The 16,052-nt window shown below is 45.3% G+C and overlaps 1 protein-coding gene across 5 annotated transcripts in view; it reads left to right on the top strand.

Annotated features, from left to right (window-relative positions):
- The window catches only part of HMG20A (high mobility group 20A), a 65,184-nt gene extending 51,678 nt beyond the window's left edge, over positions 1–13,506 (top strand). For 4 of the 5 annotated variants that reach the window (XM_033160926.1, XM_033160922.1, XM_033160923.1 and 1 more), the window contains 6 exons: positions 2,259–2,391; positions 3,731–3,762; positions 8,428–8,503; positions 9,524–9,739; positions 10,595–10,738; positions 13,201–13,506. In XM_033160926.1, the coding sequence (XP_033016817.1) occupies positions 2,259–2,391; positions 3,731–3,762; positions 8,428–8,503; positions 9,524–9,739; positions 10,595–10,731 (594 nt within the window). In that variant the 3' untranslated portion in view covers positions 10,732–10,738; positions 13,201–13,506. The remainder of the gene's footprint in view (positions 1–2,258; positions 2,392–3,730; positions 3,763–8,427; positions 8,504–9,523; positions 9,740–10,594; positions 10,739–13,200) is intronic. The other variant, XM_033160925.1, reaches the window with a different exon arrangement.
- Positions 13,507–16,052: the final 2,546 nt, after the last annotated feature.

Genomic DNA, 16,052 nt, shown 5'->3' with positions numbered 1-16,052 from the left:
GCTCACAATTTAAGAACAAATATGTTGTGGCTGCAATTGCTGCTCTTGAAGAAAAGCACCACAAGAAAATAGGGTGGAACTACTTTGCTACATCGCATGGCAAAGGCCCAGTTGATGGCACAGGAGGGACCATTAAGCGTCAAGTTTGGAATGCAGTGAGAGCAAGAATGCAAATAGTTTTCAACAGTGGCATAGCAAGCCTCTGCGCTGCTGGGGGCGGCGGCGGTGCAGAGGCACCCCCCTGGGGGGAGGGGCACGACGCGTGCATCGTGACGTCATCGTGACGTCACGGCGCACATGGATGCAGAAAGGGGGAATTTCCCCCTTTCCGCGGCTTTTTTTGGGTGGGAGTGGGCCAGCGAGGAGGGGGTGACAAGCGTGACAACCCCCCTCGCTGGCCCACCCACCCCCCCGCCGAAAAAAAGGGCGGAAAGGGGAAAAGGAGAAGCAGAGCAAGTACTTGAATGCGCCTGCTCTGCTTCCTTTCCCCCCCTCCCAGCGGTTTTTTTTTGGCGGGGGTGGGCCAGCGAGGAGGGGGTGTCATGCCAGTGACAAGCGTGACACCCCCCCTCGCTGGCCCACCCCCCGCCGAAAAAAAGCGGTGGAAAGGGGGAAAAGAGAAGCAGAGCAGGCGCTTGAATGCACCTGCTCTGCTTCCTTTCCCGCCTCCCAGCGGTTTTTTTGGCAGGGGGTGGGCCAGCGAGGAGGGGATGTCATACCAGCGTGACACCCCCTCCTCGCTGGCCCACCCTCCGCCAAAAAATAGCCGCTAGGAAGGGGGGAAAGGCGACATGCTCTCGTTCGGGGCCCGCCCGGCGGGGTGGGGTGGGAAGGGCCAGCCAAAGTGTCACCCCCTCCCCTGGAACTAGGGGCGGCCCGCCCCCCGTCCCACCTTGCTACGCCCCTGGTTTTCAGTGCCACTCAGTTTGTCACCACAGCAACTAAAGTCTCTATGGTGAAAATAGTGATCACACCAGGCCAAATCGTTAAAAGAAACGCTACGCTGAATACAATGAATATTTTCAAAAGTGCGCAGCCAGTGAAGGCCATATCAAAGATGCACCATATTAAGATTCTGGAACACAAACCTATTTGCCCCATACTTTCTAAAAATAGTGATGCAGTAACTAAGCAGACCTATGAAGTGGGAGTTCTACCTTCATTTAGTTCTAACCTTCCTACTGTTGCAAGTTCAACAGTTCCTGCTGATATTAAGCTTGGATCTTGGGTAGAAGTGAGTTATGAGGGAAATGTTTTTTCCAGGAACTGTGAAAGACATTAAAATTGTTGAAGAGCAGCAGGAGTACAAAGTTAGTGCTATGAAAAAAACTGGAAATTTCTGGACATGGCCTATGCCTGCTGATGAAATATTTTACATCCGATCTAAAGTCATTGGCGTAATTTCCCCACCTACTATGGTTAATTCAAGAGGCTATTATAGATTCTAAACTGTCTCTAACATTCATGTTTAAATAAATATTTGTCAAAATTTCCTAAGTGACAAGAAAATAATTATTTACCTTCATAAAATTCCAATGTATGAAATTATTATTTGAAAAGTAACGCGAGTTACCATATTATGTAACGTGAGTTACCATAAGAAAAGTTATTCAATTAATAACCATTGAAATTTGAAATGCCTGACCACTATGCTATGAAAGGCAAGATTTCTGTAATACTATTGCCTAAAAAGGTTTTTTTCTAAATTCCTCGTAAGAGGAGGAAAAAGAAAAAACGTGGGTACATAAAATTAGGCTGTCCAATTCATGTAACGCGAGTTACCACACAAAAATAATTTTTATTTTTAATATTTTGAAATTAATATGAAAAAGGTAATAGGTTTTTAAAATAACCAGGTATGTATTATATACACAATTATTTTATTCAAGATTGCTTCTCATTTACTATGTTTAGATATTACTTAATTGTAGTAATCATAAGTCAAATGTAACGCGAGTTACCATGGAATGACCCTTCAGATTGGATGGTTTTATGTATTGAGAAAAGCATAAAGGGGACATATCCAGAGGATGCATGTTACACAGATGAGGAGTAGCCACAGAGATGCCTTTCTGTGTATCCTTGACTTTGGCATACAGAAGAAGGAAGCCTCAGCTGACCTTAAACTTTGGCATTCAGTCTCTCCATTCTCACTTGTCTGTTCTGCTTATTCAAAGACTGCAGCAGAAGTTGACCTGCCTGGTTGACTTGCTTGGTGCACTGAGGCAGAGGACAAATGATCTGTTCTCTTATTGCAGCGCTACCTTGATGAAGCAGATAGGGATAAGGAACGTTACATGAGGGAGCTGGAGCAGTACCAGAAGACTGAGGCGTACAAAGTTTTCAGCAGGAAAGCACAGGACAGGCAGAAAGGCAAATCGCATCGACAAGGTACTGAACTATGGCATAGGAGTCCTTAAAAGTAACTCCTAGAACAGTTGGCTAGTCCATCTATTTTGTTCTCATTTAACAGGTATTGAATAATGGTTTGCCGCAGGTGACTGCCACTTCATTTAACTTTTTCTCCCTTCCTTGTTTTGAGCACAGGATTTACCTGCAATATGGATGAATGTATTACTGTATTGGCCCAAATATAAGCTGCACTTCCCCCCCCCCCCCCAAATTCCGACCATGAAAAATTAAAGTGCGGCTTATGTTCACGACCTTACGATATCGCTGCTGAAACAGCTGCCCATGAGGGCCGTCGGGGGTGCGGGACAACAAGCCTCCCCTGAACCACCAGAACAAAAGGGGGGCACTGCAAAGCGGGCATGGCTCCCTCTCCCCAGAGAGCAGCATGGGGCAGTGGCGCGCCGCCTGCCTGCCACTCCCAAGCTTGCCCCCAAGCACAGGTCAGTTGCAGACCATGGGACTTGCCCTGAAGCCAACACAAGTATTTTAAGCACAACATTTTTTCGTGTTTCGAAGGCACAGATATCTCTGTTGTTCAGTGTGAATGTAGCCCTAAGGTTATGGCCTGACTATAGGTTGTGAAGCAGTGGTGGGTGACCTGCACCTCCTCAAACAGGGTTGGATCAGAAATAAGCCATGCTATTCCCCATCCCGTCTGCAAAAGTGAAAAATAACTTGGCTTGTTTTTGAACCAATCTGAATTTGGACTGGAGGTCACCAGCAGCAGCAGCCCTAAACCCCAAGCTTCCCTCCCTCCTTGCCTGCCCCCTGTTCCTCCAAATACCCCCTTTCCTTCCCACCCACCCTCTAAACCCCTTTTTCCCCGCCCCACGTGCCTGGTTGCTGCTTGTCCATGGAGTTTTCTTGGCAGGGATATTGGAATGGCTTGCCAGTTCCTCCTCCAGGTGGATCACATTTAGTCTAAACTCTCCACTGTGACCTGTCCATCTTGGGTGGCCCTGCATGGCATAGCTCATAGCTTCCCCAAGTTATTCAAGCCCCTTCGCCACGACAAGGCAGTGATCCATGAAGGATCACTACTACTACTACTACTACTACTACTTATTAACTGCTCTCTTCCCCCCAAGGTCCCAGGGTGGGCTGCACAATATTTAAACACAATTTTTAAAACAGTTTAAAACAAAACTTTGTCTCTGCCTATCACAGCAGTGGTCATTTTTTTAAAAGTTACAAATAACATGGAATGTTATAATGTAACTAGGAAAGGAATTATGGGATGTGTCTCAAAGTTACTCGAGAAATTGTTTCCCTCTTTCAAAATTCATTTTGCTTCTCTTTTTGTTTTGTTTTTTTCCAGAAGGAGTACGACAGGCTGCCCATGACCATGAGGTAAATACAGCCAAGCCTGACTTTTTAATAATACAGTAGTTTAAGTTTGGCCAGGGGTGGGGTGGGGGAGAAGTGGGTAACAGGTTCCCTCACAGGGGATAACATGATCCAAGTGTGAATTGTGTGGTGCTTATGAAGGAACAATAAGGGACACTGGTGGCACTGTGGTCTAAACCACTGAGCCTCTTGGGCTTGCCGATCAGAAGGTCGTTGGTTCAAATCCCCGCGGTGGGGTGAGCTCCCGTTGTTCGGTCCCAGCTCCTGCCAACCTAGCTGTCAGGGAACTGTCCCCGGCTCAGCGCAGGGTGGTGGAAGGGGTTTTGGGATGACCCCACCTGACCAGCAGCACCTCCTCCTCCAGCAGAGGAAGCAGCGAGGTCTCCAGTGGGGAGAGACAGGCAGCTCAGAGGCTGGAGAGCAGAGGCTCTGGGGATGTTGGAGAGACCTTGCACTCCCCTTGCCCCATGGGCGAGGGGGGAGACACGCCATTTCCGTTGCCCCAAGTGCGCAGAGGGGTGAAACGTAAGGAGGGGAAGCGGAGATTTGGGATACCGAAACTCTTAGGTTGGGGTCACAGCTGGAAGGGGCCACTCCCGGATTCTGCGAGTGACTGATACAGACATGAACTTGTAGCTCTGCACTGTAAATAGTATGCACAATAAAACCGCTAAAAGACAGGACGGAGTTTTGGCTGTTTACTCACGAGCAACCACCCAGCGGACCTTACACTAGCAGTTTGAAAGCATGTCCAAGTGCAGGTAGATAAATAGGTACCGCTCCGGCGGGAAGGTAAATGGCATTTCCGTGCGCTGCTCTGGTTCTCCAGAACCGGCTTAGTCATGCTGGCCACATGACCCAGAAGCTGTCCGCGGACAAACACTGGCTCCCTCGGCCAGTAAAGCAAGATGAGCTCCGCAACCCCAGAGTCATCCGCGACTGGACATAACAGTCAGGGGTCCCTTTACCTTTACCTTTTATCAAGGAACAAAGGGAAATAAAACTATGATCTCTAGCTTTTTCATGCATACATAAAATAAAATACAAAAACCAGTTCTTATTGCTCTTAAAGGTACTGTCCCAGGCAAGCACTTGGATTGTTTAGGGCAGGCTGACAATTTGCAGTCTCATGTTTTGTAATGGGTAGGTAGGTCGCTTGAAAGAGCACTGGTGTCGATTTTAAAATTGTTATCTGACTGGGAGTAAACAAAATCGGAAATGATAATTTGGGATAATTTGTGGAACCTGAACACTGGGGGCTATTCTAGCAGTTCAGTGAATTATTTTCCAGACTGACACTTGGTACAAACGTCCCTCTGTCTCATTTTAAGGATAATGAAAGAAGCAATTGGTTTTGTGTTTCTCTTCTAATTTATGATAAATGACACTAAGCCTGAACAAATTAGTCCTTTGCAATGAAGTGGTAATCAAATCCGTATGATTTTAATCCCAGGAGTGAGCCTTAGAGTGGTTTAAGTACATAGGAGCCCCCAAGAGGATCCTTTACATGCTGGGGTAATGCACTCGATAGGGGAAGAGTGCTGATGGTTTTCATTACCACTCTTCCGTTAAGCAGAGTTTTTCTGCCTTTTAGAGACTGAGCAATTTTGCTTAATTGCTTAAATGCTTGGGAGTTGGGAGATTGTACTTGGAGAATCTCTACCCTGGGGACAGCAATTATAATGCCCAGAGTGTCTTCTTCCATCAGCCTCCAGTCTGAAGGAGGAGTCATTTGTGATTCATTCCCAAGGTTTAGTGCCAGATTTCCTTGGGATTCCTCAGGACTGACTTTCATCATATTGCTCCTTTAGGCTAATACTCATTTTGCATCCTCCTTCTTAAATGTCATTTCTGCAGCATGTTGAGAGGCTGATGCTATTTTATTATAGTGTTTTGTTTTTTACTATCAGTCTGTTTGAATTATTTATATGGAGATAATCATGTACAGTGATGTGTTGTTGACATGTTAATATATTTGGTTGCTTTTGTCACGCTATACTATGAATTGCTTTGAGCGTAATATATCCAGAAAAGCAGTATACAAAGGCTGCAACCAGATGTCACAATAAACAATGGGAATGAGGATAGGTGTCTAGGGCTCACAACCACCACCCACTTCCCTCTTCTATTGCAGCATGACTTTTGATGACTGTTTCAGATAACCATAGCTTAGTATTACATTGAAACCATAAACTATGGTTTATCCTTACAGTAGCTTATTAACTCAGTAGTTTGAAATGGAGTTGTTTCAAACCATAGATAAGGTTAGTCGTGGTTTGTTGGATTTGGTCGACACAGCAAGTTGTGGTTAAGCAGGGAGGCAGTGAGACTTGTGGTTCCCAATATATTGTTGGACTTGCAGCTGCCATCAGTCCCAGCCATCATGGCCAACGGTCAGCATTGGTGGGAGTTATAGTCCTGCCACATCTGAAGGGCTACAGTTTGCTGTGATGAATCTAGTGCAGTCCAAATGACTGTGACCTAGTGGCCCCTCCCAAAGGGTTGTCTTTTCCCCTGCTCCAGAATTGAATCCAAGTGGGGAAAAGAGGCTGTAAAATTGTGGTTGGGACCTCCATTCCCGACTTGAGGGGAGACGCTGTCGCCTGTGCACTCAATGAGGGTTTCCCCAAGTATCCTCTTGAATGTTGATGAGTATATGAATGCCTAGTGCAGTTGCTATGTACAGTTAACACACAAGGATTTTTTGATTATTATTTTTAAAGAGCTTCTTGCTGCTAGAAATGTCTGAATTTGGCAGATGGTGGGAGTGATACCGGAAACATTTTTGACATCCTGTTGCTTCCTCCCGGTTTCCTTTTCTCCTTCTCCCCCTCATATGTCTGCCTGTGTCTGCATTCCCAACTGCCTTTATACTACATAAGGAGTGCCAGCTTTCTTTATTACAAGATACAGCAGCTGTCTTGGAGTTTGCTCAGGCAAACACACAAAGAGCTTTCTGAAGTTCCATCAAGCCGTTGTCTATCTTGGCTGTCTGCCAAATGGCTCTCCGTTAACTCTGCCAAGCCCCCTTTTATGAGGCATACACTGATGTGAAGTACTGAGCTTTAACTGCCAGAATTCCCTTGTAGGCTCTTAACCACTTAGCTTTCTTGCTTGGCCCCAAATCATGTTTGACATGTCATTTAAAGCAGTGTTTTTCAAGCACTGTTCCGTGGCACACTAGTGTGCCGCGAGATGTTGCCTGGTGTGCCGTGGGAAATTACTTTATATATAGTCAATATAGGCACAGAGTTAAATTTTTTAACATTTTCTAATGGTGGTGTGCCTCGTGATTTTTTTCATGAAACAAGTGTGCCTTTGCCCAAAAAAGGTTGAAAAACACTGATTTAAAGCCTATGGTGTTCCAAAACAAAAGACCACGGTGTTGGTGAAAACAGGAGAGAGGCATTTTCTGCTTGGTATATGTGGGCAAGGTCATGATCTAGTTAACCATATCCCCCAGCCTCTGCAAAAAGCAGCCCTAATAGCCGCCTCAATAGACAGTTTGGTTTGGGAAGAAATGTGGCAGGTGTAAAATGTAAACTCCGCTCCAATCAAATGGGAAGCCCTAGGCCTTGATGCTGCAGATTTAGCTGGGAGAAAAGCACATTAAGAGATCTGATCACTATTCTGCTACATTATGGTTGCTTTGGCTTCTAGGCTCCCATTTTTTTGTTGCCTGCCAATGATGAACTGACACAGAGGAAGTTACCATGAGTAAATACAAGAGCTTTCCCTGGAAGAAGGGCCTCTGATGCAGAGGACTGCCTCACTCCTCTTCCTGGCTTGCATTCTTCTCACACATGCACATACCCAGATTGCTTCTAGACTCAGCTGGGACAATAAAGTCTCCTTAGTAGCTCTTGCCAGCATATAATTCTAAGCAGCGCTTTGGAGCCAACCTTTTGCTTTGCTCTTCACCTGCTAGAGATGTGATTTAGGAGCAAATGCCCTCCCCTCGTGGCGGCGTTGAACTGAGCCTATGGGTTACAGTGGCATAAGGAAATCTGGCTGATTCTCACCCTTAAGTAACTTTCATCAAGTGAACATGGGGAATGTGGAGTAGGAAATGGGTCAAGAGTGAGTGCTGTGCCATCCTAAGTTCTCTATCATTTGCATGCCCCCATTAATATCCATAACTGAAAACGGTCTCCTTAGTGCTTCCCTTGGTGGAGATGAGTGTTTCATAAATGTGCAGCGCAATCCTAAGCATGTTCACTTTGAAGCATCCCCATTTTGTGAAATGGGACTTATTCCTGGGTAACACAGCTTCAACTTTTCAGCTGAGTGTTAACCTCTGAGGCCCTTAATAGACAAAATGAAGAAACCACTGCAAAAATGCCCATTGCCTTCAGTTAATGCCAGCTGCTTAAAAGCCATTCCTTGTTCCTCTAGGGAAGCTTTAAGGTTTTTGAAAGCCATACAGTAGCCAATTTCACTAGGAAATTCACTTGAATCCGTGTTTTTTTTCTGTTTCTTAAGACTGTACCCTGAGACATTGTCTCTTATTAGAGATCTTAGTATCTCATCCCATCTTGAGAATGTCCTAAAACTTGTTAAGGGAGAGGTGCTTATTGAAATCCCCACGTGGTATTATCTTCAGCATATCTGTCTGTTGTTATGCTGAGAAATCATCAAGATGTATGTACCGTTCTTGTCTGTATGCAGAAGGAAGCTGATGCAAAGGAGAGGTCCGTTTTTGATATTCCAATCTTCACGGAGGAGTTCCTGAACCACAGTAAAGGTGAGCAGAATGCAAGACATGTGTCCCCATTCCACCCACCCAATAGCTGGCAGAGTTGAGCAAACGGTATTTTACACATTGCTGTGTGCAGTGTTTGGTTTTGTGACAACATTATGTGCATCTACTCAGGTAAGTCCCCTTGAGTTTATTAGGGCTTTCTCCCATGTTCAGCGCATATAGAATTTCAGCCTTAGTCACTTTGAGGCGGGGCTGTTGTGGGACAAAGAGGAGGGATAGAAGTATTTTAATGAAAGATTAAAAGATTGGTTAGCTACCATTCAGTTTCAAGACTGAAAAAATATGCCTTCTTTTATACTAACCCTCCCTTGGGCTCAAGGTGTAGAGCTTGTTCTGATTTTTTGTATGTCCCAGTCCTGTTCAAAAAGAGATCACCCCTTTGTTCCCATACTAGACTTATTGGTTCTTATACTGGATCAGCCAGTCTTCGGAGCCCCTTTCACCCTCATCTTCTCCTCCATGAAAGCAGCTGTGAACTCCTGGTGCTAACCAAAATCTGCAGCGAGTTCCCCCTTGGATATTGCAGCCATGCCTGGCTTAGAATGTCATTCCATTTGATGCAGTGCCAGCAGACACTTGTACTAGCAAGATCTGGAGATATTCCCTGGGCAGCCTATCCTTTTAGTTATATCAAGGTGAAATAAATGTTCAGAGAATGGGAAGCATTTTATTAATCAAGCAGATGATAGGGGCTTTTCTTCTGAAGTTCAGTGGCAAAGAGGATTTGAGTTATCTGTCAAAAGAGGTCTCTAAAGTACCTTGGCATATGCCTGTTGGAACAGTGGCTGTGGCTGACTTACTTCGCCATCAAATACGTTCCAGGTCTTGATTTTCTCCCCCTTTCCCTCACCCCCTTCAGTTCAATCCTTATATACCTGCTTGTTGTTTGTTTTGCTTCATTGGATATTACCAAATATTCTCCATATCCAACTGTTAGACAAAAGGGCTTGCTTATGATCTCCCCTCCCCTTCTCATCTGTTTTTCCGGTGCGGGGTTGACAGCACGGGAAGCCGAGCTGCGCCAGCTGCGCAAGTCCAACATGGAGTTTGAGGAGAGGAATGCTGCCCTGCAGAAGCACGTGGAGAGCATGCGCACAGCGGTGGAGAAGCTGGAGGTGGACGTGGTGCAGGAGCGCAGCCGCAACACAGTCCTGCAGCAGCACCTGGAGACCTTGCGGCAGGCCCTCAGCAGCAGCTTTGCTGGAGTCCCACTGCCAGGTGAAAACCCTTTCCAGAGCCTGCTCACCTCGGAAGCCTCATTTCGGGGGGGGGGGGGAGAGTTTGTAGCCCTTGGTGTGCTTCAGGGATTGCATGCTACATGTTGGGCTAGGGAGCTTTAGGATGTTCTAAATGTGGCAAGCTGCCCCTGCTCTCGTGTGTATGGTGTGAGCATGTGTGTGAGAGAGAAAGTTTGAATTTTGAATTAGTTGTGCCATTCTGTTGCCTATGAGTACTTCAGAAGAGAGGCCTTCACCCTATGCCAGCTGAATGGAGGTGCCTGTTGGTCCTTGAAGGCCTGTCAACAGTGATAGGAATGCAGCATATTAGGGGCAGTTGCCTTCATTTAGGCCGGGGGCTGCATGTAAAAGGGGGATTTGCCAAAGCGCAAAAAGTGAGACGTGACCTTTTTCCTTTTTTATTTTTAAGGACAAATTTGAGGAGGCCTCAGAGACCCACAAAAACCTTTTGGCATCCCAAATACCACATCAAGGGAGCCATGGGAGCAGTCAGTAATCATTTTAAAACTATTTTTTTAAAAAAATGAAAATGTCTGAGAAGTGACAGGTGGGAGGCACAGAAATCTCTTGTGAGGTCCTGATTTGGTTTGTTGGCCACGGGTTAGTCCCTCCCGTGATGCAGTGTAGTGAAGCAGTCCCTTTTGTCCTACTGTTGGCCAAATGCTGTATCCATGCAAGCGAACCACCTTCATCCCATGTGCCTTGCACTGATGGAGCATTTGAGAATTCAAGTCCCGCCTGCAATTTGGCCTAAGAGTGGAGCTTCAGTGCCTGCTGTAGCTACTGTAGTTAACACACTGTTTTCTTTTCCCCTTTTCTCATCTACACCTTGCAGGAAGTGGAGAGATCCCCACAATGGACACCATTGATTCATACATGAATCGGCTGCACAACATCATCCTGGCAAACCCACAGGATAATGAGAGTCTTATAGCCACTGTCCGAGAAGTTGTAAACCGCCTTGAACGCTAGTGCCTGGGTGAGCTGCTGCCTTGCCAGGACTCTTTGCTCTTCCTAAGATTGAAGTGAAATGCCGCTGGCTTCTGAAACAGCTGGCTTCCAAGTTAGATTTCAGATCCCATAGACTTGGATGTCAACATTCTGTATTTGGTGAAATCAAAGTCCAATAGTAGTTTAGTTATCCAGCACAAACGCCACATTCACGACACTCACTGTTTCTGATATTCTGATATCTTACATTTTTCACAGTTACACTTCCATATACAAGGGCATATTTAATAGGGTTGCTAAAGAGACAAATCAAGTCTCCCCACCATGGTATATTTCCCGTTAGCAGTGTTTATCAGCTCTTGTATGCAGCTGTACTTTAAGAAGGAGAAGCACTAGCTTGACCTATTTGTTTTAAACCTGCAAGGCTACGTTCCTGAGCCATTATTCTGAATTGCCAGCATGAAACCAAATGGCATTTTGATTCAGTGGATTCTGAGCGGAGGTCCATCTGTGCCATGGGAAGCCAGAGGTCCTCAACCTTTCTGGTCCTGACCTTTTGTGATAATTGCGTAGCGCAGTTAATTGCGTGATTCCCATTTCAGCTTAGCTTAAGTAAAAAGACCATTGCCCTTCCCTCGAGCAGCCAGATGGAACAGACGAGCATTCCAAGTCATGTCTGCTCCCTGCAGGATTTAGAAGCAGCACTTTTGCCGCTGTTTTATGAAAGGGAACAGCTTGCGGACACAAGTCTGGGATTTTTCTGCTGCTCATCAGCCTTCTTGTTTTAACAGGGCATTTTCTGTTAGGATGTCTGTAAGCTGGAAAGGAGAGGCTTGGGGAATTGACAGGTGGGAGGCTGTTTGTCTGCGATAGAATGTGGCAGTCAGTGAAAAGGTCTCCCTTTAGGCAGGTATTGGAAGGGCACCTCAGGCCCAGAGCCAGATGCTTCCCATTCAACACACCTTTGCAGCAGAGGCTGACTCGGAGCTTCAGATGTTAAGACAGTTAGCTGTATGCGGTTGTCTCTGCTGTTGTGAGTGACCCCAGGAGAGTTATCAACATTATTTGTGGCATCAAAATGGAAATGTGTTCTGCTTCTGGAAAAAATTGCATTCAAATTTGTATCACTTGAAGCAACAGCCACAAAAAAACAACCACCACGCTTCTCCTCCTTCCTCACTGTTCCGGTTAAGAAGGCATGTTCTCACTCCCTAAAAACAACATTGATGAGGCAATTAAAATGTTAATTTCAGACTGAGTTAGTTATACAAATATGAACACTTAACTGCTGTTGATGTTCCAAGCACAGTTTGTAATTAGACATTCACTTGGCAAAATATTCATCGAACGTGAGGAGGCTGTGAAGGCAAAGGATAGGAACTGTCAGGGTGGGGCCACCACTGAGAAGCAATAAGTCCACGTAGCTTTTAATGCTTGCTGTGTGTCAGGTTGCATTAACCAGAAACACTTTCCCCCCTGTCAAATGGGTTTCCTTTGTAGTTTTGGCACGGCTTTTAACCTGCGGGTAAGAAAAATGCAGAAATGCTGCGAACAAAATCAGTTATCACCTAATAATTCCTGGTGTACGAGATCATAGACCATTTCCAAAACTATGAAATCTCTGGCAAAAGATGCTCCACCTGTTTTTGTTAGGCTAACTGAAAACACTGTAACTTTTAGATGGGAAAGGCTATTAAGGAGCTTATAGATCACTTGAAAGTAATGGGATTGTTGTTTCGCATCTTAGTTTCACTCCTGCTTTCCCTTACAGCACTCACCTCAAACTGTCACCCTAATGATTTGATTCATATTATAAACACCAGAAATCGTTTTAAGTTTAACAGAACTGATCTTAATGCCACTTCAAAATGTGTATATTCACCACTGGGACCAGTAACATTGGATTTCTTTTACACACACTTCCATTTTAAGTTACATCATGTCTGCGCAGTTGAAACTGCTGCTTTTTGCTTCTTCTTGCTTCTTTTGATGATGGGAGCTGCATATTGACAGTTTTATCTATAATGTTTGTTTTCAAATTTTAAATGTGTATTTTATCACATCTGCATCTGTAGAGTTTTGGGTTGGGTACTTACCCTAAGCTGTTTTAGCCAACACTTCACAAGTGTGTTTAAATAGAAGTTCTACATCTGCAAGGATGGTTTAACAGGATGTTGTGACTTTGAATAAACCTCTTCCATACATAGCCCCAGTATGCAAATTCCTCATCAAGTTGTCTTTAGGGAAGCTGGGGGGAAAGGCTAAGTATGACAGTGGCTAATTGCAGCAACGTGGCTCATGCCCATTTGGAACTTCCACTGTGTTTCATGAAAGTCCTCCCTTTTATTTTCAGGTGTTTGGGATTATCACTGAAAATACAATCCAGGACTGAACCCACTGTTTCCAGAGACAAGTCCTAGTGTGAGCCTGACATATACAAACTTTTTCTAAATCTTGTCATCGTCCCCCCCCCCTTTGTTTTATTTGCAGTTTCTTAGGCCCTGGGTGTTTTTCTTAAAGGGATGAAACAAATGTGAGGAATGAGGGACATGCTGGGAATAAGCCGAAGACACTCTGTTTCTTGCTTACTGGATAAGCATCTTCTGTGAGGACCCAGGAGCAGCCCAAAATAAGATGACAACTTCCGGAGCAAGCTTGCACTGCTGTGTGCCATTTCCTGTTATTTATCACCTGGCTGTGGGCACACTCTGGACTAGAAGATGCCATGATGATGCTTCCTTCTCTGTCAGGTCAAAGTTGTCTGTCTTTGGTAATACAAACTCTGGGATTTCTGTTGCCCATGCTCTGAGAGAGTCTCTCCCCGCCAGCGCAGTCCCACCCTGTTTCCCTGCACCTTTGTTCCATGAACTCTGTGCTCTGCTGGCCATCAAAGCCTCTCTTCCATCTGGTGAAAATGTCTTCAGATGTGTGTTAATTGCTTTAAAAAAAAACACCTCTGTGATAATTCAGTAAAAGAAAAGAAAAAGGACCATCAGCTTTCTTTTTTCTCCCGGCATTGTAAGTTCAAAACCTTCATGTTGGACTAAAACCTTCTTTGTAGTTTGTTACGTAGCTTGATGTTACATGGTAGTCTTGTGATTCAAATATCTCTTCTGAGCAACAGGAAATGGGCCTGAAGGAGAAATCACATACCCCTCCCCTTCTGGTAATGTGTGGCCATCCCAAAGAAATAAACTATGTAAACAGGTCTCTTGCTATGGATTTTTACAGAGCTCTAGCAAAAACGAAAGTAAATAAAATGGAGATCTGGAGGCTACCATAAAGCAGGCATGGATAACCTCCGACCCACAGACTAAATTAGTCTTAGCAGGGGTCATAATTTGCCCCAAAAGAGGCATTTTCTCTGCCATATGCCTGACATCCTACACTGTCGAGAGTGGGGCAGTTAAAGACATGACTGCAAAGGAGCATCGGGCAGCCCTGAAGTGCGCTTCTGAGTGTTCTTTGGCAGGGCTCATAGTGAGCTCTACTGGGATCTGCTGCACTCAGGAGTTCCTGTTCAGTAATCCAGCTGTTCCTTGCCAAAAGCAGGGCTTGAAGTTGGTGCCACTCAGCTGATCAGCACTGACTGCAAGCCCTACTTTGCGGCAGGGATCTTCCTTTGTAGAAAAGCCCTAGTTGCTCCTCTGAAGAGCCACAGTACATGCTTCAGACAGTGCTAGAGGCCAGAGTGAATTATGTGGGTTGCCCTAACCTAGAATCTCACTGTGTTCCATTGAGTCTGCACACATTTATGTCTCTACAAATGTGAAATGCTGCAGTCAAGCAAGAACACGAGTATGTTTGGCCCAGATTCTAACACCTTGTGTGAAACCAGTGTAGACCACCCATGAAATAAGTTTCACCTGAGTTTGCTGTCCTAGTACCTTGTTTACAGATAATCCTGTGAGCTGCTGAATTTCTGGATAGATCACATTTGGAGGAACGAGCTTAAGGACATTGGTGTGTTGCTAGCCAGGGATTCATTACAAAGACATGTATTGTGGATGCAGGGTCCAACAGTACTTTCAGCCAATAGATGAGGAAATAAGCAGTCATTGCAGGGCTGACAAATGAATCCTTTTATTCCTCAAATGTGACCCCCCCCCCCCCAATTTAATGCCTTCTATTACTTTCTGCAAACACTGGTGTAACATCACAAAAGTGTACTGTTGGCATATGTTTAACTCTGATAAAATATTGCCTTTTGAATGTTTATCTGAGTTTCATGTAAACCTGGTACCTCCTGACATCAGTCTGATCTTGTGGCTTCAGCAGAAAAGCTGCCTCGATGCTACTGATAGCAACTGTACAGTCTGAGTTGATACCCCTTGTTCACACAGCAGCTGTATTGCCATGCACCGACTGTGCAAAGAACAAAGAGTGCAGGAACAGTGGCAGCCCCTCCCAGAGAGTCCCTGGCAACTGTGCAGCTACACACAGATTGCAACACAATGCAAGACCATTCTCCTGGCAGCAATGTGTGGAAAATTCCCATTGACAGGAAGCAACCAACGGCAGCAGGGTTAGCAACACTTGACCCATTCTTTCCTCGCTCCTCTAGAGATATTAGCGAGGAAGGAAGGCCTTGGTCTTATATGAGGGAGCTGGCAGGCAGAATAAAAGTCCTGTTTCTAAGAGGTGTGTCCAAGCTTTCCCTTGGGTTGTAACACCTTTCAAATTCTACTTTGAGCACAATTGGCATCTGTGAGCATTTGAATTGAGATAACTTTTGTGATGGGAATGTCCTGGCAGAAGTGGACCAGTAAAACAGGATCATACTAAAAGAGCAAAGGTCAAAACAAGTAATTGCTGCCCAGATGCAACAGTACAGCAGGAAGGTGGAGTGGAAAATTGCAGAGGAACGTTTGAGGGATGCTGCTGCTGACACTTTGCAGCCCTATGGTTTAGTAGAGGGGGACAACAACAACAACAACAACAACAGACAAACAATTTTATTTATACCCTGCCCATCTGTCTGGGTTTCCCCAACCACTCTGGGTGGCCTTTCAACAGAACATTAAAAACAGAATAAAACTTCAAACATTAAAAACTTCCCTAAACAGGGCTGCCTTCAGGTGTCTTCTAAAAGTTGGATAGTTGTTTATTTTCTTGACATCTGATGGCGGGGCGTTCCACAGGGTGGGCGCCACTACCGAGAAGGCCTTCTGGCTGGTTCCCTGTAACCTCATTTCACACAGTGAGGGAACCACCAGAAGGCCCTTGGAGCTGGACCTCAGTGTCCGGGCTGAACAATGGGGGTGGAGATGCTCCTTCAGGTATACTGGGCCAAGGCTGTTTAGGGCTTTCAAGGTCAGCACCAACACTTTGAATTGTGTTCA

This window comes from Lacerta agilis, chromosome 9 (assembly GCF_009819535.1).
Source record: "Lacerta agilis isolate rLacAgi1 chromosome 9, rLacAgi1.pri, whole genome shotgun sequence".
In the NCBI taxonomy this organism is placed as follows: domain Eukaryota; kingdom Metazoa; phylum Chordata; class Lepidosauria; order Squamata; family Lacertidae; genus Lacerta; species Lacerta agilis.
The sequence above is the reverse complement of the archived record's forward strand: the minus strand, read 5'-3'. Positions and strand labels throughout refer to the sequence as shown.